General features: G+C 38.0%; 1 protein-coding gene across 6 annotated transcripts in view; it reads right to left on the reverse strand.

The window, feature by feature from the left end:
• Nucleotides 1-8,748: 8,748 nt before the first annotated feature.
• Nucleotides 8,749-23,880, reverse strand: part of FYB2 (FYN binding protein 2) — a 129,893-nt gene continuing 114,761 nt past the window's right edge. For 4 of the 6 annotated variants that reach the window (XM_045035900.1, XM_045035899.1, XM_045035902.1 and 1 more), the window contains 5 exons: nucleotides 14,835-14,921; nucleotides 12,431-12,512; nucleotides 9,583-9,739; nucleotides 9,444-9,477; nucleotides 8,749-9,204 (listed from right to left, as the gene is read on the reverse strand). In XM_045035900.1, coding sequence (XP_044891835.1) covers nucleotides 9,183-9,204; nucleotides 9,444-9,477; nucleotides 9,583-9,739; nucleotides 12,431-12,512; nucleotides 14,835-14,921 — 382 coding nt within the window. In that variant the 3' untranslated portion in view covers nucleotides 8,749-9,182. Of the gene's footprint in view, nucleotides 9,740-12,430; nucleotides 12,513-14,834; nucleotides 14,922-23,880 lie in introns of all 6 variants that reach the window. The other 2 variants (XR_006584312.1, XM_045035903.1) reach the window with 2 other exon arrangements.

Genomic DNA, 23,880 nt, shown 5'->3' on the forward strand with positions numbered 1-23,880 from the left:
CTCTGATGGTTACCTGTTGAATTTTAGGAGAACCAGGGTTGCAGTTTGGGTTGTTGTATGCTTAAATTTTAAAGTACAGCTACTCTGTGAATCTAGAAGGTGTAGTAAATTGCTTTGTATAGAGAAGATTGCAGGGGGCTCAGTCCAGCTTCTATAAAAGGGGCTAGAACATTGTCCTAGGAAGCTTTTGTTGCTAATTAGAAGAGGGAAAGAATCAGTTGCTAAATTCCCACATTTCAGTCTTGTAAGCTGGTTAACTGTAGCTGTGGTATGTGGTAGTTAGATCTGGGATAGGAGGAATTTCCAGTTAAGATTCTGGAGGAGAAGGATGCCTGGGTGGCTCAGTCAGTTAAGCATCTGACTTCGGCGCAGGTCATGATCTCACAGTTCATGGGTTCAAGCCCTCGTCAGGCTCTATGCTGACAGCTCGGAGCCTGGAGCCTGCTTTGGATTCTGTGTCTCCCTCTCTCTCTGCCCCTCCCCCAAGTGCGCGCGTGCGCGCGCGTGCTCTCTCTGTCTCAAAAATAAACATTAAAAAAAAAAAGATTCTGGAGGAGAGCTTCTATTATTAGGTCATAAAGACTTAGTCACATCATGGAAATGGACTCCATAAGTTCTACAATAGCACTCCCAAACTGATTCCCTTGAGGTGGTCTGCTGAACAACGAGTCCATTGAGCAAATTTGGAAAATGTTACATGCTCCTCTCCTGCTTGAGGATGACAAGAGATTATGAACATTAATGAAGGACTCTGAAACGTCCTTCAGTGAAAAAAAAGAAAACCATTTAACTTTAACCCTGCTTTGCCCAAATTAACTATATTTTAAACTCAATATCCTTTGGGAAAAGGCAACTTGGGAAAATACTTTGTCCCAGGTTGCTATAATTAGAGTAGTTAAGAATAGAATTAAGATCTCTTTTCTCATCAGTTGTTGGAGAGAATATGGTTCAAAATCAGAAAAAATTTCATTTTAACCTGTGGATAAATGCTGGACTACACAGAATTGTGTGTGTGTGTGTGGGATGTGTTTCATAGCACCTTGATCTTCTTAAATCAGGTTGTGGTAACTGTTTGGGAGCAGAATTTATTCTGTGTTGTGTTGAGCTGATAGCTAAAAAACCTTAAACAAGATTACTTGTAAAAGAAAAGGCCTAAGAGACTAGTGACTAAAGGCTTAAGAGACTAGAGCTTATGGCTCTGTGGGCAGTGAGTTCAAGACATTGATTCTCAATTTCCAAATGTGTAGTCAGTGAACATTTTGTAAATACTTTTATATAGGACATCATATTTGGATCTGATCGCTGTTATCTTTTGAGGTAGGAACCAGATAACATCTTGGATTGAATAGGGAGGTAGGCAGACTATTTGAAGTTGGGTTTTTGTTTTGAACAACAGACTTTTGAGACACTTTTGTAACCTCAAGTGTTTGCGTTCCTTGATATTAGCCAAATATAAGAAGAATATAGGAGCCTAAATTAATCAGAAGTAATGGTATTCCTGTGTCAGGGAATTGGCTGTATGTAGTACAGACAATTCTCCATTTTCTGCAAATAGGGTTCCCGTTGGGCTTGCTTTTTCTTATTCTCTAGCCAGTTTGTACTCAGGGAACATAAACTGGTTTTTTATAGATGAGACATAATTGAGAAAATAATCATAAAAAAAAGTTACAGGTTTTTTGACTGTTTGAATTTGTTGCTTCTAATGTGCAGTATGCACAGTTAATATAAGCACTGTATCTTCCACTTATAAAGTAGAAAAGCTTAGAATGTGCCTACCATGGACACTGTATCTTTGTCTATTCACTGGTTAAGAATTTAAATCCTGGTAATGGCTGTGAAATCTCAATATCTAAATGCTAAACATCTTCACAGTTTTGTCCGTTTTCGTTTTTAAAGAACTCCACCTTTTCATTCTGGCATTTCGTTACCTGGTCATTCTGTCACTCTGTGACTTTTTAAATGGGGAATGTAATTTATTTTAATAATTCTCGGAGGCTCTATTAGAAACTCTGGATGAGGGATATGTGCAATGTTAGTAAGTCACACCTATGTTGACCTCAGTTTGTAACCTCTAAAGTGGGAGGAAAAGACTAAAAGGCCTCTGAGGTACCTTTGAGCTTTAAAGTTCTGTCTTTGCCTTTTTTTGTGTGTGATTTGTGTTAGTGTTCACTTTGTATATATTTAGGGGTTTTATAGTGTGAATGTTCTGTATTTGTTCCGTGAATCATTTTAAAGGTAAATACTTGAAAAAAAAATTAATATAACTGCCCTCTGGAATACAAATGGCAAAAATCATACAGAAAACCAAACATGCTAAAACATCATATGCACTTAGCATAAGCAAAATATGACTAATTTGAAGTGTTGGAAGTGTTCCAAACTTTTTTATAGTGACTTTTAGATCCCCAGACCATATCTATTAACTTATTTAGTACATTACAGTAACCTTGCGAGGTAACCATTTTCCAGATGAGGAAGCAGGACCACAGAGCCCTTCAGAAAGCTTTAATGCCATACATGTATTCAGCGATGATCATGGCTCTGTGTATGCCACCTGCCTCCAGGGGAGACCCGGTGACTCACTGAAACATCTGAGTAGCTGAGTAATAAAGATAAATCAGATAGATTGCTTTTGAGTCTTAGAGTGACATAAAATAGTCTTAATTGAATATTTCTTAGTTTAATTATTTGAACTGGTTGATCGTACTAACTAAATTATCTGAAGTATTTATGATTAGCATATTGATACTTAAAAGTACTTCTGAGTTATTGAGGTGCTTACAAAATACTAGAAAAACTTTTAGGCATGAATCATTTTACTTAGATAATTCTAAGTAGCACAATCTTTTATAAAAAGGAAGACTGGCCCCAGCCCCTAACTTCACTTATCATAGTTTTTGACTGGTATCTGGATTGGGCTTCCCTAAATTTCATATACAGATTGATAATTTTTCATTTTGTATGTGTATTTAGATGATTAACACTATTTTCATAGAGTATATTTCTATTCACAGACTACCTAATTATGGGCTTGATAGTCTCCCAGATCTTACAGAACTTTAAAATGTAATTCGTTTGGTGAGCTTTCAAAAAGATATGTTCCTTAAACAAGTTGCTGGCATCCTTACTAGCTCTTCCACATATAATCGTGATACATTTGATGCCACTAAACAGAAATAGCACGAATAATAGCACTCACAGTCTAGACTGCTTGCGTTTGAATTGAACTTTTTCAGCCACGACCTGATAAGAATCGGGCCAGGTCTCAAAGTTAGCAAGCAGACTGTGGGCTTTTAGTATCCATGGGAGCCAGTGTCCGTGTTTACCACCAGCCTCGTACAGCAGTGCCAGCTTGTGGCCATGACTGTGATGTGACTTTCAGTAATTACCGTTTATATCTAAAGCAGTTTAGCTCTTAGGGAAGTAGCTTACGATGATTCGGACAAGCAAGGTAGGTAAATTACATTTAAAATGCAATTAAGGAAACCCTAGAGTAGTGTGCTTTTTCCAGGACAAAAACTTAAGTATTTGTAGAATATCCTAGCATGGAAATTTTTCCGAACGTAGATAGAATTTTGAGGAGGTTCATACATGTGACTTTTTTGAAGGTTAACTACTGTGTGTTGATTTGAAGTTTCAAGAAGGAATAGGAATGTTCTCTTCAAGGAGAACTGCATAGTTAATTTTTTGCTGCTAACGTAAGCATTTATTTTTCACGGCCAAAAATGCCTTTTCAGTTAGTTTTGTTAAAAAGAAAGGCCATTCTTCAAGATCGATGACGTTTTCCGGGATGGAAAAAGAACTAGATCCATTGTTGTAAACAAATACACCTTAATTGTGCCTTCTCAAATTAGAGGAATAGTCATAACGAGTCAAAAATTTGAACTATCTTTTTTCTAATTCGTCTCCTTTTTCCTTCCATCTGCCCTTCACAGATGGTTACTTTGCTTTTTTGCCTGTTTGTTTTCAGGCTCCTGTGGCCAGGCCTTCCCCTGTCAGAAGCTGTTCACTGGATGTATTTTTCTATTCCTTTTACATTGCTTTACTTTTTAAGTCACTTTGACAAAACGTTGGCTGCTTTCTCATGTTTTTAAAATTAATAGCAATCTTTATATTTCAGCCCTTTAACATGTTTGTGAAGGCAAGAAATAGTGCAGAGCAAAGAACAAAAATCTAATTTGGAATCTGATTCTCGCTTTGGTTGTGTTTTCTCATCTACAAAATGTGGACAATAACCTACCTCACAGACGTGTGAGAAACTGAAGGCCCTCACTTAAATACAGGGTTTATCGTCCTATTTAAGGTAGGATCCCTTCCTTTTTTTTTTTAATAGGTATCTTTGATACTGATGGGATGAGTATCTTGATTTTAGCTAAGTCTTATGTGGTAAGAAAAAATGTTTAAGACCACAGTTACACCAACATACCAAATTATGGTATTTTAAGTGACTTAAAATTTCCTGAAAATATCAAATATTCAAATGTCGAATTTGTCTTTTGTGGCAACATGTATTCAGAACTTCTTAAAATGTTGGCTGAATCTGCCTTAATGTACCAAAACACAGCTTTCTTTCAAGGCTGTTCACAAATATGTATGGCTGTATAATGTTTTGTGTGTTTAATGTAAAATTGTTAGAGAACTGTGACCTCTAAGCATAGTAATCTAAAAAATGTTTTAAGAAGAACTCCTGTGTTCTTTGTCATATATGCTGAAATATCATATAGTGGGTTTTAAGTGCAACAAATAAAACTGAAAGTTGATAGCCATTAGGTTATGACCATGACAATCAAGAAAATACAAGATTGGCTATTACTCCAAAAAATTTTAAGAGTATCCTGTGTTCATTCTTGCCTAGCCTATCTTTGAAAAAGACAAAAAAAAAAAAAAAAATCCCATTGACTGACACATTGACCTGTTGAAGCACTTGGTAACCTATTAAAAAATCTTTTTAAAACTGTTGAAATTGGGATCATTTTTTACGATTTCAGGAAGAAAAAGAAAAAAGCCCTGACTTTGAGTGCTTTTGTGTTTTAATAACCAGAGATTCAAATTCCAGTTTTGTTTGTTAGGTATTTTTTGTGGGTGTCGAATGATCAGTGAGAAGGCTCTGTCTTCCAGTAACCACGTGGTGAAGCTGTCATCTTGAACTACAGGGCACTTCATACTTCTAGGTTCTCCCTGATTCATATTTGCACTGTGCGTATTCACAGGTAACAAACACAAAAGAGAAAAGCAGCCCGATTGCTTATAAGCTTTTTTCACAAGATCAAATTAAAGTCTCTGGTTAATGTGAAAGCTGTTTTTGTTTCTGCTCGGTCATTAAGCTGATATTCTACACATCAGTTAATAGTTAGAAAGCTGTTGAAGGAAAAGATTGCCTGTGATTCCTTGAAGATTTGTTGTACATTGTAGTTTCTAACTTTAGCCACTGTATTTTCTATTGATGCCATAACAAATTATTATAAACCAGTGACTTAACGCCAGTTTAATATCTTACAGTTCTGTACGTCAGAAGTTTGGTGTTGCTTCTTCAGGTCACACAGGCTGTGACACGAGGTCACAAAAGCACTGGTAGGGTTGGGCTCTGGGGAATCGTCTGTTTCAAGGCTGCTTCAGATTGTTGGCAGAATTTCGGTGCATGCTGCTATGGGATTGAAATCCCATTTCTTGTGTGGCTATTGGCTAGGGATCATTCGCAGCTTCTAGAGGCCACCATCATTCCCTAGCCTGTGGCTCCCTTTAGCTTCAAGGCCCACCATGGCGGGGTGGGGGGTGGTGGTTCATGCTTGACTCTCTCCTGCCTCTTCTGTCACTACCTTTCTCTGGCTGGCTGGCTCTTTTGCTTTCCTCTTATTTTTAAGGGCCCCTGTGATGAAAAGTCAACTGGCTAGTGACCTTAATTTTACAGGAGTAACACCAGTGCATACAAATCACAGAGGAAAAAAATCTGCTTACCCCAGCCATAGGATAGGAAGGGAAAGGACCTCAGTGTAAAAACAACAGAATTTTACACTAAAGGCTTTGTAGGGTAGAAAACGAACAATGTAGATGTGAGCCTATGTACTTAAAATGGTCGCCATTCATACTTCTCTAAATGCAACTATCTGAAAAATACTGTATGGTAATCTGCTTGAAAAACATGTAAGATTTCAATTTGCCTTCTACAAACTTTAAAGAGATTTGCTTTTATTAAAATGTTTTTCTTTTGTTTCTTCAATTGCATGGTATGGATACTTATTGTAGGAAATTTGTAAAGTACAGGAAGTTTGAAGAAGGTGAAAAAAAAAAATCCCTACTCGTTTGTCCCCAAAGAAGCACTTCTTAGGAATTTGTTATATATTCATTTTTTTCTCTTCCTAAAGTTTTGAAGATGTACAGGAGAGGGCCTGGTCAAGAGAAAGCTCTGTCCTCGTGGAAGAGCAAGCGTTTCAGAGGTTCTCAAAAGGAGGAAGGGAAGGTCTTGTTGGGGCAGGCATACAGGTTGCTGGAGGCCTGGCCCCTACGTGAAGTTGAGTTAAAAAGTCCATCTTTCTATTGAAGTTTTATGCTAGGTTAGGGTTTGTAGGAGACAGATGGCATCTGCTTTGATAGCACTGAAGTATTAGTTACAGTGTTGACCTTAATAAACCTCATCGATAAATAATGAGATACTTGGTTTGAATGCTGTGATTTAAAGAATGGGAGAAATGTGGCTGAAATTAGTGAAATAGATACATAACATTAATTATGGATAGAAGCAGTTATTCTTCTTAAAAACATATTCCATATCAATAAATAGTAATTAGGTAGTAGTTTATATTTTAAAAACACAAAATATTCAATTTACCTAGAACATCCCATTCTTTCAAGTCTTAAGATTTGAATGTCAAAACCATATTTTTGTTTCTAACATCTTCCACCTACAGAAAAGACCAGGTATCAAAATAATATGTACACAGTATTGCACATTAAGGATTTTAGGACACATTTATATTATTGTATTAATATGACAGCCTGATAACACTGTGAAGTAGACATGTTGAGTGTTATCAGCCTTTTTAAAATTTACTTCTGAGAGCGTGTGAGCCAGGGAGGGGCAGAGAGGGAGACAGAGTAGCCCTGTTTTACTGAGGAAAGTGAGGCTCAGAGCTGAGCTACTGAATCAGAACAAGTGACTGTGTGATGAGGTGGCAAGATGGGTACATGATTTCTGACTCTTCTGCACAGGATTGTTGGAGGAGAGGTCTCTGCTCAGCCTCTCTCTCACTCACTCACCTCCTTGTCCACAGGCCATATGTAGCCTCATCTTCTACAGTGCCCACGGCAATAGGTCTTTTCCCTGGAGTGTGCGAGAGGGCTGTGCTGGCCTCTCATGGAGTAGCTGTAATTCAGGGGGGTCCAAGCAGCAATGTATTCCCAGTCTATGGATTGAGCCCTTTATTTCTGCTGTGTTATTCCTTCTCTCTGCGTTAAGGGTCTCACTGATACCTTCCAGTCTTCTCTCAAGTCCCGTGAGTATGCTTATGATCATTGCTTCATCAGGCATGTGACTTGTATCTATTTTGGTTAGGTTTCCAGCTGTGCCTCGTCTTGGTTCTTTCATTTCGGAAAAATTCTTGCGACGTCTCCTGGTCTTCAGCCTAATAGCTTTGTGAAGAAGGGGGCCTCTCGTGCCCTTCCAGGAGCGTCACTGCTGTGTACTGTGTGTGCCCGGGCTGCTTTATCCTTCAGGCCAGTAGTCTGCAGAGGCTCTTTGCCTATTGCGGGCAGTGTCCCAGGCCAGAATGTGGTGCGTTTTAACTAAGCCTTCTGCCACTGGAACCGAGGCCACACAAAACTCCCAGGTTGGAATGGGCTGGAGACATGGTGGCGCCAGGGGTTTGGGCCCATCTCCTGGGGGAGGGAGCCGGCCGCACGGCCTGAAGCAAGCTGACTGGGAAAGTAGTTCTTCTAGAACATGGGGAGGTGGGGCTCAGTGTTGTCAGCAAGTGAGTGTGGCACTGTGCTAATTCCTGCAGGTGGCCCTACCCACCTTCTTTGACGTGGCCTCTTCTCCACCTTTAGTTGGGGAGTTTGTTCTGCCAGTCTTCAGATTGATTTCTGGGGTATTTAGGATGATTTGATAGTTACCTTCCTGGGAGGAGGTAAGCCTAGAGTATTCCTACCCTGCTGCCACATTCCCCTTTCCTCTAATGGATACTTTTTATGCTTGGCCTTTATTGGTGAGTGCCATTTGGAACATGGGAGAGAAGATAAAAGAACCTAGAAGCTTAAAAAAATAGTTTCACAGTATAAAGAATTAGGTCATGAGACAAATTGCATTACACCCTTGAAGACTAGACTCAGCCTGTCTAAACAATCGAGCAGAATGGTTCGGTTGTTCAGGGCTGAAGAAGCCACTTAAAACAGCTGTATGCCTATGTACAATTTATCTCATGGACAGGCAGTGCACATCATGTAAAAACAAAGAAAGTGGAACTGTAAATAACATTAATTCTATTTGAATAGGTATTTAGGCATAGAATTATTTTTCTTACTTGGATGACAGGACGTTTTAAACTGACAGCATATATATAGTGTTAATTGAGGCTCTTCCTTTAGGAATAAATTGCTTTTTAGCATTCTGTTCCCAAAGGAAGCCAATATTGAATAGCATTTGTCTGATTTTGGTTTTCTGATAAAGCAGAAGGACACTTACTTTTACCTTGATTTTTTTTTCCTAAAGACTGAGCCATAATTACGTTCAAGATTATACCTTAAATCTGAGTATTTAAAAGACCTTGGTTACATTATTTATTTTTCAGAATTAAATTACATGCAATTTAAATGCACAACATCTTCTAGAAATTATAAACACTCGTATACTAATATTAGAAGCAAACTAACCATCTGCACAACTGCCTAGGTGCCATAAGGCATGATTTCTAACTTTGGCTATGGCTCATTAAATAAGTGCTCAAATGCTAACACACACAGTTTCACATTCTCTTGAGCCAGCAGTGAAATAGATACTGAAATAGACATTGAAAGATAACCATTTAGGAGTAAAACCAACATCTAAATATGGAGGATTTGTTTTTCTCTTCTCCAGTTCCACAGATCCCACCATCCCAATTGACCTATGAACTGGAACAGGTGAGGCAGAACTAAGGTCTCAGATTAGTCCTTCCTAGTGGAGCCCCTGCCCCTGGAGCTTCATCTTCCTAAGGCGACCAACCTTGATGCCTGAGAAAACAGAAAGGTAGAGGCCCGTGGAGTAGTGAGTGGTAGATTTCTTACCCAGTTTGCAAGAGACTATTGCATTTCCTGTTACCAGACTTCTATACAGAGCATAAAAATACCAAAGTAATCCTTACAACTTTTCCGGAATTTAAATAAATTGGGTAGTCTTTCCTTGAGACTGACACACAACAGTGTCTTATATTTAGGATTCATGATTTGTAGTATAAAATCAAACCACTTACTTGAAATCTAGATGTTCAAGTAGTACATATCCATCTATAGAAACAAAAATCACTATTACTAGTCTCAAAGGTATAGAATGCTTTCAGATTTTTCTTAAACAGTGACTGAAATTTTATGGGTGATAAGCCAGTAACTTACATTTGCCTTTAGAATTGCGACAAATCACTAGATTTTCTTCAGTGGTGTCAATGACTTGCAGTTCTTCTCCAGGGGTTATTGGCAAATCAAACATTCCATTTCTTGAATTCCTGGAACATGCCACTGCTGTGTTGATGACAGTAATCTCTTTATCATACTGAAACAAGAAATTACTAGTCAGACTGTGTGTGCATAGTTTTTATTCTAACAAAATTGATGGAGGACATAAAATAATAGTAAAATACCACACTCTCACATTTAATTTGGTATAATCATATTTTCATCCCTGTTATCTAATTGTACTAGAATAAATTTTGGTGGATGAGAGATCTCTAACATGGGTGTAAAGAAATAGGTATGTAGTGCTTGCTTTGGCAGCACATACACTAAAAAAAAGAAATAGGTAGGTTAACCATTCCAGTAATAAAGTTACCCCCAAACTCAGGAATGGAGAAGTTTAAAAAATAAGAGGGAAAGAGAAAAATCTGTGTAGCGCTTTAGAGTTTATAATGTTCTTACATACCTAGCTTTGCTAGGCGGCACTCTTTCTACCCTTCCTCTCTGGGCTTATGTATAAAGTAGTAGGAATGGGGGCTAATTCCCACTCTCCTTCTGTGGTCAAAAGACAGGCGTTTGTGAAACAAACTGAGGAGGAATTCAATGTCTGACCTTAAGGTGTGTGATAAACTAGCCAGCCTATACATTTATAGGTGCATCACCTTCTAATGTATTGAAATCTGGTGACTCAGACCTCTGCTTCACCAAATTAGAGTGGCCGGACAGCTCCCTCTGCTCAGGACAGTCTGTTTATACCTAATATCTCTACACATACTTACCTCCCACTCTCAGAAATGTAAATTTGGATGATAAATGATGGGATCTGATTCACAAGATAGATTTTGCTTTTGTCCAACAAAGTAATAGTTTCCTCCCTGATTTCTAGGCCATTGTTCACTATGGAATACAGTGATTTCTTAATCCTTTCTGTCAAGTGCTAAAGATTCTTCATTACTTGCACACTAAGATCCATATTTCTCAGCTTGATATTCAGGGTCCTTTGCAGACTGTCATTTCTCATGCTTCCATTTCTGCCCTGTTAATGAAGCCACATCAAGCTACAGGATGATCCTGAATATACCATGTACCTTTTATATTTCCAGGCTGTTGCTCATGGGGTTTTCATACTGCAGTATCTTTTTCTCTTAACATGGAGACTTTCACGACTGCCATGTGTAATTTTGTTTAATTGCACCACTTTGTATGTACTCCTGTTACAGCATTTAATAAACATATTGTCTTATAAAATGGAAGACAGTTTTATTCATCCTTTGTACCCTCAGTCTATAGTACCAATGAGGCACTAATCTTACATGATTTCAGCTGAATACAAATTACTGAAATGGCACAGTTTTTCTAATGATATAAGAAAACCCACCACTACTAACATCACAGTTGCAGTAAATAATTTCATATCAGTTTCTAGATATAATAACTCTAATCAGCTTTGGTCCACAGCAGGAGTTACTGGGGCACCTGGGTGGCTCAGTCAGTTGAGCATCCCAACTCTTGATTGTGCTTCACCTCATGGGATTGAGCCCTGGGTCAGGCTCCACACTGAGGGTGCAGTCTGCTCAAGACTCTCTCTTCCCCATCTGCCCCTCTTTCCCACTTGCGCACACTCTATTAAAAAAGCAGGAGTTATGAATGATTACGAGGGAGTCATGTATATTCCCTTTTTTATCCAGTCCAAAAACATTTTTGGACATTGATAAAGGTAATTTTATTCTGTTCCACACATGGATATAAAGATAACTCTGTCCTCTAAGAGCTCATCGGTTAATTGGTGAACACATAATTGCAATAATGTAATAAGCTCAAATACAGAGGTATATAGAGGAAGAGTAATTTCCTTAATGAGCAAGTGTGGGTCGGTCTTCATGGAGGAGAGAAGATGAGTTAACTGGAGGCTGATAAATGAGTAAGAGCTAGTCAGATGGCGAAAAGTAACAAGAATGTACCAGACAGTTGGAATGGAACAAGCAAATGCCTAGAGGAAGGGAACAGTAGGACAGGTGATTGAGGACAGAACTATGCATAGTTTGTTGCCAAAGCATGAAGTACAAGGTAAATAAAGAATGGCAGGAAATAAAACCAGAAAGACAAGCAAAGGTATGACATGAAGAGCTTTCTATGCCATGATAAGAAGCCTCACCTTTATCCATTTGGTAATGGGGATTAGTAGTGACTTGGACAAGTTTTATGAGCAGGATGCACACATTCTCAATCCAGGATCTGGGACCTGGGAGGCTATTCATATTTCTTAAATTAAAACAATCTCCTGGTGACAGTATATGAAATCAGAAGGGAGAACCGTTTGAACCTTGGAATTCAGGAAATCCTCCATGGATTCTTAATGACAGAAAAAGTCAAGGAGCCTTAGATACTGCTTCCTTCATTCACTCATTCAGCTATTCATTTGTTTATCTAATCATTCAGTCATTCAGTGAACGCTGTATCCAGGTATGTGAGGACCTGGGAAGCAAGGAATGAGACAAAATCTCTCTCCTTCAGTGAGGACTCGAGTTTAGTTCAGAATACACACACATACACAGGCTGTTAGGCAGAGTGGGTAACATGTGAACAGAGCCTTAAAGAATAACTCAGGAGTTTTTCTGGGAGGCTAGCATGTACAAAGGCATGATCATATAGAAATGCATCAGGAAATAGCAGTATCAGTAGTGGATCGTATCTACCCCAGAGGAAAAGGTGCAAAACTCTTGTAGAATCTTTAACAATATTAAAGGCTAGGAATTTCTACTTTAATATCTACTTTCAGAGGAGAACATACCTCAAATTGTTCTCTAAAACGTTTTTCTTCTTTTTCCATTCTGATCTTTTCTAAGTTTTGCTTCTTGGTTCTAAAGAAATTTCTAGGAGATTAAGAGGCAAGAAATATGTAGATAGAGTTGAATGTACCATAATAAAACACTTAAGTTTCCAAATCTGTAAACTCATTCTATTTCAGGATAAATTCAGGTATAATTTTGTGTGTATATGGATACTTTTATATAAAATCATATAATCCTATATATCTAGGTGTGTATAGAAATATATATATGTGTGTGTGTGTGTGTGTGTGTGTGTATATATATATATATAAAAAAAAAATATATATATATATATATATATATATATATATATGTTTCCCCTTAGAGCAGGGTGTCAGAACAACTGAGCAGGGTGAGTAATACCAGTTGCTTTTTCCTGTAATTAAAAAGTTGTGGTTTCTTTTTGGATACCAAGATAATTTGGAATAAAATAAAGTTGGTTAAACAAGAAACTTTTCTAAATCAGACTTCAAAGTATAATTAACTTGTTTACAAAAATCATAAATCTATGTGTTTCAATCAGAGAACTGTCCTGTTTGCAGAATGGTTCTGGAGAAGAACTGAATTAAGAAAATAAAGCAAGTTGCCACAAAATAGGTGCAAAATTGTCAGCACATAAAAGGGGATAGATACAGCAGAGACTGATTACCCTCTTAACTCATCCCATTTCCTCCTTCCTGCTCTTCATGTGGGGATTGGTGCTTTTTTAGCAGTTTAATATATTGACAGAAGGAAAAAAGGCAGGTCATATTGGTTTTATTCAGGAGTGTCTCCTGCATCTGTTTCATTCTGTCCCAAGACTACAGCCACTGACACATTTCATTTCTTGCCTGAGATACCATCTTCTTTTTGCCTTTCCTTTCTCAAATCCATCTGCATACTGATCTCTAGAGTCATCTTTCTAAAATTTAACTGATCATGTCATCTTTTGCTTAAAATCTTTCATCTGTCTCTACTGCCCGTAAGATAAAGGCAAATTCCTTAGGGTGGTACACAGGGCATTTTCTAATCTGGCCCAGTCTACCTTTTCCATACACACACACACACCCATACACAAACTCTACATCTTGAAACATCTTAGAAGGTGAGCTATTTCTATGCCTTTATAGCATGGCTTTATATCCTTCCCCAACTTCTCTGAAAACTTGTCATCATCGATTCAGAAAGAGATAATAAAATAGAGAATAATAAAAGGGTTGAACTAATATAGAAAACATTTCTTGTTGGTAGAGTAAGTTACGACAGAAATCACTTTAAAAGGAACAAAAAGGACATAGAAATTGATACATCAATCAATAGGAATATGATAGCCCTAATAACTGCAATGTAAAATTTACTCAGTTGAAAATAAAAGTAAACTATAATATCAGATTGTTTTAAGAACTTAATAAGCACTAGAAAATTGTTTCCCGAAAAGACTTATGTATACATTAAAATACTAAACTTTTGCGGCGGGGGGGGGGGGGGGGGGGGGCGGAGGGGACGGGAGATGTCAACAATTTCACTGATACTTTCTATGCTAAGTAAAAGTATGAAGTTTAGGTGGAGAGATGCTTTTCTAGTCTCTGAATACATCTTTTGAACTTGGGAAAAGTTACATCAGCCTAAACCCAAAGATGGCCATTTTATGCCATCCTCTGAGTTTAAATTTGATATAGACAGATGTCTGCTTCCTTTTGGGGTTCCCTTATAGTACTTTTCTAGACAGGTTTCCTAGAGCAGACAAATCACACAGTGTTCCCAGCTCAATGACTGTTTAATAGATGTCTTGGGGAAAGTGCCCTATCCTAACAATTGAGAAGACCAGAGCACAGATCATAGAGTAACCATCTGGGACAGTAAAAACATCACCTCCTCCATAGCCAACTCTGGGAACTCGAATCACATGAATGAAGGTTAGATCTTGAGTTGCAATATACTTTTTAAATTATAACACTAATGTAGTCATAGCTAGAATTGTGTTCCAGGGAAATTAATCTGGTTACGTGATCACAGTTTCTCAAAGTTTAAGTTCTAATTGGTGTATTATTAAGTTCCATCTATAGAGGAAAAGTTCTTACAGCCTAAAAGAAGATGAAGGTTTTTCCTCATTTGATAAAGGCTAGCTTGAAAGTTTTCCTTACTCCCTATCCACCAAAAGTATGGACAACGATGATGAAGATAAATGTGTGTGGCACTTTATGTTTTTATATTCTTTGTCTCTTTTAATCCTCTCAACTATACTATGATGTAGGTGCTATTATTCTCACATGACCGATGTGGAATGTGAAAATCAAATTTAATGACTTGCCTAAGGTCACACAACTAGTAAGAGGTGTAAATTTCAGCAGATAAGCTATAATGTAAATGCACCTGTGTACCTACCTTTCAGATTCTTCAACACCTTTTTTCTCTTTCTTTTCCTTTGCCATCAAAAACTTGGGCTTCCAAGTTTTTAGTTTATCTTCATTTCTGAGGAGAAAAATATTTTGAGCAAGTAGATAAAGATTGAACTAAAACATTTATGGAAATGTCAGCATTTTCTGGACAATTATGTTTTACAAAAAAATTAAAATATCATCTAGAAGTATATTTGGATAATCTGTGTCAAGGCCAGATTGTGAATATCTTAAGCTTTGAAAGCCATATCATCTCTATGGTAACTACTAAACTCTGCTGTTGTAACTGTATTTACAAAAACAAGTGGCCAGCTATTTTGGCCCACAGGCCATAGTTTGCTGACCTCTGATGTGTGGTGACCCAAATTTGAAACCAGAAGCAAGAGATCAACCTGCTTATAATCACATTTCCCTTCCTGAGCCTCAGTTTCCTTGCCTCTAAAACGTGAATAATATTAATCATTACCGTGAGATGAGACAAATCTAACTAGTGTTTAACATTAGTAGCAAAGGATGCGGGGAAGAGCCGGGGAAGATGGTGGAGTAGGAAGACCCTAAGCTTACCTGGTCCCATGGATACAACTAGGTAACACCCACATCAGTGTAAAAAATCCAGAAAATAATCTGGAGACTGGCAGAACAGATTCTGTACAGCTAAATGTAGAGAAGAGGCCATATGGAAGAGGCTCAGAAGGGCAGAGTCACTGTAGGAAGCTAAACAGACCCACCCTCAAGACTGTACAGAGGAAGGAGGGAGGGATGCTGTGGGCAAGGAGAAAGGAAAGAAACAGACACCCCAGGCATGGGGAAGATGAACCCCACCCCCCAATGACATTTAGCTTTGAAAACTAGAGGGGCCAAATTTCATGAGTTCTTACATTCAGTTGGGCTTAACACCTGTAAGTTTAAAAATCAGTGTGATAAAAAAAAAAAAAACCAAAAAAACAAAACAAAACAAAAAAACAGTGCCATCAACTCTGGGAGAGCAAAGAGGGCTAGAAAAAGCAGTGTCCTTTTCTTTAAAGAGACAGCACAACAAATAGTTCCAAGGGATACACCATAGAAGCAATAGTTTAAAAAACACCTGGGGCATAAGGGAAGGATAGTTGTTTACTAATCTCAGAACATGTGCTGGAAGGACAGGGATCTTCTCCAGGAAGAAAGGAGTAGGTGGGCACCATTTCCTCTCCTACCCCCAAGCTTGACACCTATGGGAACCAATGCAGTGAACACTCTCCACCTAGCTTGCTAACACCAATCGCCTCGCCCCCATGCACTTCTGTGGATCTGCCCCTTCCAACCCAGCCTGCGAAGTTGCGGGTCCCCTCTCAGATGGTGTACCTTGTTGGCACCACACCCACCCCTGCCTCCTCCTGTTGACTTCTTCAGCACTTGACTGGAGCTTGTCCAAAGCAGTGCCACAAGCCTGGCAGTGTGCAAGCAGACCCAACAGGGGCCAGCACACTGCAAACTGCTCCAGGAGAGGGGAAGATAATCATACATGCCAGTCAGACTGTGGCCCCAGCAGCAGGCTGGGGGCAGACATCTGGTATGATTACAGGCCCTGCCCACCAACAAGCTTCTCAGGACAACACAGGGGAACTGTCCTGCAGTTCAGTGCTGTTGCATCTCTAGCAAATGCCTGGTCTGAGTCAACTCAAACTCAAGGAAGCCCCAGTCTGGCCTAAAAACACAGGGACCTGTTGCCTACAACAGGTAGAGAGCCATTGCAGATGACTGGACTTGAGCCAAATGCACCTCAGCCATAGCAGCAAGGCTCATGCAACACACAAAGGAGAGACCCCAGCTGCACCAGGTTCTGGTGAACAGGGGACAATACCTTGCAGGGCACTGTAGGACCTTTTCTTAATAAACTCACTACTTTCAAAAGCAGGAGGTGTACGTGACTTTTTAACACATAGAAACAGACATGAAGAGTTAGACAAAATGAGGAGACAAGAATGTGTCCCAAATGAAAAAAACACGACAAAACCAGTAGCAGATATAAGAAAAATGGAAATAAGTAACATGCTTGATAGAGAATTTAAAGTAATGGTCATAAGGATACTGACTTGAGAAAAGAGTGGAGAACCCCAGTGAGACCCTCAACAAAGAGACAAAACATAAAAATGAACCAGAGATGAAGAACTCAAAAACTGAAATTAAAAATATATTAGATGGAATAAAGGGTAGGTTAGAGGAAGCAGAATAACTGATCAGAGACCTGGAGGACAAAGTAATGTGAAGCAAGATGAATGGTGGGGGGTGGAGGGAGAACGAAGAGACTTAGGGAACTTAGCAACAGCATCAAGTGCATTAACATTCATTTTATCAGGATCCCAGAAGGAGAAGACAAAGAAGAGGGGGCAGAAATTTATTTGATGAAATAATAGCTGAAAGTTTCCAGAAGGTAGGGAAAGAAACACATTCAGATCCAGGAAGCACAGAAAGTTCCCAACCAAATCAAACCAAGGAGGTCCACACCAAGACACATAGTGATTAAAATGGCAAAAAAAGAGTGATAAGGAGAGAATTTTAAAAGCAGCAAAAGAAAACAGTTACATGCAAGGGAAACTCCATTAAGCTATCAGCTGATTTTTTTTTTTGCAGAAACTGCAGGCCAGAAAGGAGTGAGATGATACATTCAAAGTGCTGAAAGAAAAAAACCCCTGCAGCCAACAATACTACTATATCCAGCAAGGCTATCATTCAGAACAGAAGAAGAAATAAGAGATTTCCCAAATAAAAGGTAAAGGAATTCATGATCACTAAACCAACCCTGTAAGAAATATTAAAGGGGACTCTTTGAATGGAAAGGAAAGACCATAAGTAGGAGTAAAGTAGGAAGCACAAAAGTAGTAAAAATAAGTATATCTATAAAAATCAGTCAAGGGACGCCTGGGTGGCTCAGTCGGTTAAGCGTCCGACTTCAGCTCAGGTCACGATCTTACGGTCCGTGAGTTCAAGCCCCGCGTCGGGCTTTGGGCTGATGGCTCAGAGCCTGGAGCCTGCTTCCGATTCTGTGTCTCCCTCTCTCTCTGCCCCTCCCCCATTAATGCTCTGTCTGTCTCAAAAATAAATAAACGTTAAAAAAAAATTAAAAAACAAATCAGTCAAGAGATTCACAAAATAAAAGGATGTAAAATATGACACATCTACATAAAATGGGAGGAGGGGTGTAAAGAAAGGGTTCAAACTTAAGCAACCATAAATGAAGTATAGATTGCTATATGCAAAAGATGTTATATATAAACCTAATGGTAGCCACAAGTAAAAAACCAGTAATAGGTATGCAAAGAATAAAGGAAAGGAATCCAACTATATCTCTAAATAAAGCCAGCAAACTGTGGGAGAAGAGAGCAAGAGAAGAAAGGAACAGAGTAAAACAACCACAGAACAAATAATAAAATGGCAATGAATACATACTTATCAAAAATTACTTTGAATGTAAATGGACTAAGCACTTCAATCAAAAGACACAGGGTGACAGAATGGATTAAAAAAAAAAAAAAAGCAAGACCCATCTATATGCTGCCAGCAAGAGACTCATGTTAGACCTAAAGACACCTGCAGATTGATAGTGAAGTGATAGAAAAGCATTTATCATGCAAATGGAAGTGAAAAGAAAGCCAGGGTAGCAATGCTTATATCAGACAAAATAGACTTTAAAATAAAGACTGTAACAAGAGACAAAGGATGCTGTATAATCATAAAGGGAACAATCCAACAAGAAGATATAATAATTGTAAATATTTATGCACCCAACATGGAAGCACTCAAATACATAGAGCAGATAATAACAATTGACAGTAATACAACAGTAGGGGATTTTAACACCCCATTTATATCAATGGACAGATCATCTTAACAGAAGATCAACAAGGACACAGTGGCTTTGAATGACACATTGGGTCAGATATATCTAACAGATACATTCAGAACATTCCATCCTAGAACGGAATACACATTCTTTTCAAGCGCACATGGAACATTCTCCAGCACATATCACATATTAGGCCACAAAACAAGTCTCAACAAATTCAAGAAGATCAAAGTCATACAATGCACCTTTTCTGATCAAGACACTATGAAACTAGAAATCAACCACAAGAAAACATCTGGAAAGAACTCAAATACAGGGAGGTTAAATAACATGCTAGTAAACAACGAATGGGTCAAACAAGAAATCAAAGAGGAAATGAAAAATACATGGAGAGAAATGAACATGAAAACATAATGGTCCAAAATCTTTGGGATGCAGCAAAAGCTGTTCTAAGAGGGAAGCTTATAGCAACACAGGCCTACCCAAGCAGCAAGAAAAATATCAACAAATAACCTCATTTTACACCCAAAGGAGTTAGGAAAAGAACAAAACCCCCAAACCAGTAGAAGGAAGGCAATAAAAACATTAGACCATAAATAAACAATATAGAAAATAAAAATAATAGAAAGGATCAATGAAACCAGGAGCTGCTTCTTTGAAAAGATAAATGAAATTGATAAAAATCTTTAGACTCCTAAAAAAGGAGAGAAGACTCAAAATCAGAAATGAAAGAGCAGAAACAACAGACACTGCAGAAATACAAGAATTGTAAGAGAATATTATGAAAAATTATATGCCAACAAATTGGAAAACCTAGAAGAAATGGAAAAATTCCCAGAAATATATAACCTACCAAAACTGAATCAAGAAGAAATAGAAAATTTGAACAAATTGATTACCAGCAAAGAAACTGAATCCATAATAAAAAAACAGAAGCCCATGGGGCGCCTGGGTGGCTCAGTCAGTTAAGTGTCCGACTTCAGCTCAGGTCACGATCTCGCAGTCTGCGAGTTTGAGCCCCGCGTCGGGCTCTGGGCTGATGGCTCAGAGCCTGGAGCCTGCTTCTGATTCTGTGTCTCCCTCTCTCTCTGCCCCTCCCCCGTTCATGCTGTATCTCTCTCTGTCTCAAAAAATAAATAAACGTTAAAAAAAAATTTTTTTAAAAAACAGAAGCTTCACAGGTGAATTCTACCAAACTTTCAAAGAAGATTTAATATCCATTCTTCTGAAATTATTAAAAAAAAAAAAAAAAAACAGAAGAGTAAGGAAAGCTTCCAAATTCATTCTATGAAGCCAGCATTACCTTTATTCCAAAACCAAATAAAGACACTACAAAAAAAGAGAACTACAGGTCAGTATCTTCGATGAACATAGATGTAGAAATTCTCAACGAAATATTAGCAAACTGAATCCAACAATACATTAAAATCCATCACAATCAAGTGAGATTTACTTCTCAGATGCAAGGGTGATTCAGTATTCACAAATCAATCAACATGATATGTCACATCAACAAAAGAAAGGATAAAAACCACATGATCGTTCCAATAGATGCAGAAAAAAAAAATCTAAGTACAACATCTATGCATGCATTAACAAAGTAGGTTTAGAAAGAACATACCTCAATGTAATTAAGGCCATAAATGAAAAACCCACAACTGACATCATCCTCAATGGTAAAAAACTGAGAACTTTACCCCTAAGATTAGGACCAAGACAAACATATCTACCCTCACTACTTTTATTTAACAGACTACTGGAAATCTTAGCCACAGCAATCAGAGAAGAAAAAGGAATAAAAAGTACTCAGATTGGTAAGGAAAAAGTAAAACTTTCACTATTTGTAGATGACATGATGCTATATATAGAAAACCCAAAAGACTCCACCAAAAAATGGCTAGAACTGATAAATGAATTAAGATCACAGAATACAAAATCAATATACAGAAGTCTGTTACATTTCTATGCACTAATAATGAAGCAGCAGAGAGATTGAGCAATCCCATGTATAACTGCACAAAAAATAAAACAGGAATAAACTTAACCAAGGAGATGAAAGACCTGTAATCTTTGACACAAATGGAAAGCTATTCCATGCTCAATGATTGACATAACCAATACTGTTGGTTTAGAAATTTAATGCAGTCCCTATCAAAATACTAACAGCAATTTTTCAAAGAACTAGTACAATCCTAAAATTTGTATGGAACCACAAAGGACCCCAAATAGCCAGAGCAATCTTGAAAAGATTAATAAAACTAGAGGTATCACAATCTCACATTCCAAAATATACTACAAAGGTATAGGAATCAAAACAATACGGCGGAGACACAAAACAGACACATACATCAATGGAACAGAAAAACCAGAAGTAAAATCACAATTATATGGTCAATTAATCTTTGATACAGAAGGAAGAATATTCAATCGGAAAAAGTGTCTTCAACAAATAGTGATGGGAAAACTAGACAGCTATATGCAAAACAATGAAACTGGACCACTTTCTTATACTGCGCACAAAAATAAACTCAAAGTGGATTAAAGACCTAAGTATGAGACCTGAAACTATAAAAATTCTAGAAGAAAGCACAGGCAGTAATTTCTCAGACATAAGCTGTATCAACAGTTTTCTGCATCTGTCTCCTGAGGCAGAGGAAATAAAAGCAAAAGTAAACTATTGGGAATACATCAAAATAAAAAGCTTCTTTATGCACAGCCAAGGAAACAACAAAACTAAAAGGCAACCTACTGAACGGGAGAAGCTATTTGCAAATGACAAATCTGATAATGGGTTAGTATCCAAAATATATAAAGAACTCCTACATCCCAACACCAAAAAACAAACAAAAGAACCCAAACAATCCAAATAAAAATGAGAAGAACATTTTTCCAAAGAAGACATACCAACACATGAAAAGATGTTCAACCTTACTCACCATACGGGAAATGCAAACCAAAACCACAATGAAATACCACCTCACACCTGTTGGAATAGCTAAAATAAAAAACACAAGAAACGACAAGTGTTTGTGAGGATGTAGAAAAAAGGAACCCTCATGCACTGTTGTCGGGAATGCAAACTGGTGTAGACACTGTGGCAAACGTTATAGAGATTCCTCAAAAAATTGAAAATATAATTACCACATGATCCAGCAATTCCACTACTGGGTATTTACCCAAAGAAATTAAAAACACTGATTGAAAAAAGACAGATCACCCCTATGTTTATTGCAGCATTATTTACAACAGCCAAGATACAGAAGCAGCCCAAGTGTCCGTCAATAGATGAATGGATCAAGAAGTAGTATGTAACAACCACAACAAAAAGTAGTATAAAAAACATGTATCCATGCACGCACACACACACACACAGGTATATTTCTCAGCCATAAAAAAAGAATAAAGTTTTTCCATTTGCAACAGCATGGATGGATTTAGAGAATATAATGCTAAGTGAAATAAGCCAGAGAAAGACAAACACCCTATGATTTTACTCAGATGTGGAATTTAAGAAACAAAATAAACGAACAAAAAAGGACAAAGCAAAAAACAGACTCTTAACTATAGAGAACTGATGGTTACCAGAGGAGAGGTGGGTGGGTGGTGCGGTGGGTGAAAGAGGTTAAGAGTAGACTTATCATGATAAGCACTGAGTAATGTATAGAATGGCTGAATCCCTATATTACACACATGAAGATGATATAATACTGTATGTTAATTAAAAAAATACTGGAGATTGGGAGGTAGATGACAGTGTAAACAAGGTTGCCCATAAATTGGTAATTTTTAAAGCTGGGTAATGGGTACATGAGGGTTCATTATAACATTCTATTTTTCTACATTTGGAATTTTCAGTAAAAAATTCTTTTTAACGAAGACCATTCAAAGAAAAAATAAAAGGATGCAGGGAGGGGAGGGTATCATAGAAGGAACTAAAACTTTCTGAGCACTGGTGTGCCTGGGTGGCTCAGTCGGTTAAGGGTCCGACTTTGGCTCAGGTCATGGTCTCGTGGTTTGTGGGTTCGGGCCCCACGTCGGGCTCTGTGCGACAGCTCGGAGCCTGGAGCCTGCTTCAGATTCTGTGTCTCCCTGTCTCTCTGCCCCTCCCCTGCTCATGCTGTCTCTGTCTCTCAAAAATAAATAAATGTTAAAAAAAATTAAAAAAAACTTTCTGAGCACCTATGTGTCAAGTTTTATGCTGTTAACCAATTTAGTTTTCACAGTGACAATTCTGAGTATTTAAAAAATTGGAAGACGTAGAAAAGAGACAAAATAAGCATAATCTGACCTCTCGAAGACCTCTAAGTTTCCTTTAAAACATCCTTCCTAGCACTTTTAAAAATTGAATTGAGATAATACTTTACATACAGTTTTGCATTCTATTTTTTAATTGTTATTATAGAGTAACGCTTCTCCATGTCATTAGAAATTCTTTAGTATATATTTAGCATATATGTAACTGTCATATACTTGGCAGATTACTATATATTTCAGTATTTGGGTGGGTGGTTTTAAACATCTTTTTATAAATACTCTGAGATACACATTTTTATGCATTAAATTTTTTTATGTTTCCTTTTGCACCAGAGCTTATTGCTTGAAGTCAAATTACTGGGTAAAGTAAAGGGTGTGGGCATTTAGGATACATACGGCCAAATTATTCTTTCAGAGAGGTCATACCAATTTCTATCCATGCTAGCCATGTGAATACTATGGTCCACTCTGCCCCTTTGTCAACTTATTTTAGCTTTCCTAGGGATCTAGTTAGAGAGCTTAAAGAATCTGGCAGGATGAGGATTTTTTATTACCATATATCATGGGTAAGAAACAAAGGCTCAGAGAAGTAAGAGGATGTGCCACAGGTCTCACTGGTGCCATGTTCTAGTACCAGTGTCCTTTTCAAAATCCCCCTCTTCTTCTTTCCCTTGCTAATCCCCTAAGAGACCTTCTACTGAACAAAAGGAAATAAAAAGCAGAGGTCTGGAATACCTAGTGACAACTTAATCTAGAGCTGTTTAGGCTTCTCCTCAATCTAATACCTACCTACCAAGGTATGACAAGCAAACTAGCCAAGTTTATAAGAATTCAGGTATCGGGGCACTGCGTGGCTCAGTCAGTTAAGTGTCCGACTTCGGCTCAGGTCATGATCTTCCGGTTTGTGGTTCGAGCCCCGCGTCGGGCTCTGTGCTGACCACTCTCAGAGCCTGGA

Source organism: Felis catus, chromosome C1 (genome assembly GCF_018350175.1).
Source record: "Felis catus isolate Fca126 chromosome C1, F.catus_Fca126_mat1.0, whole genome shotgun sequence".
NCBI classification, from domain to species: Eukaryota; Metazoa; Chordata; class Mammalia; order Carnivora; family Felidae; genus Felis; species Felis catus.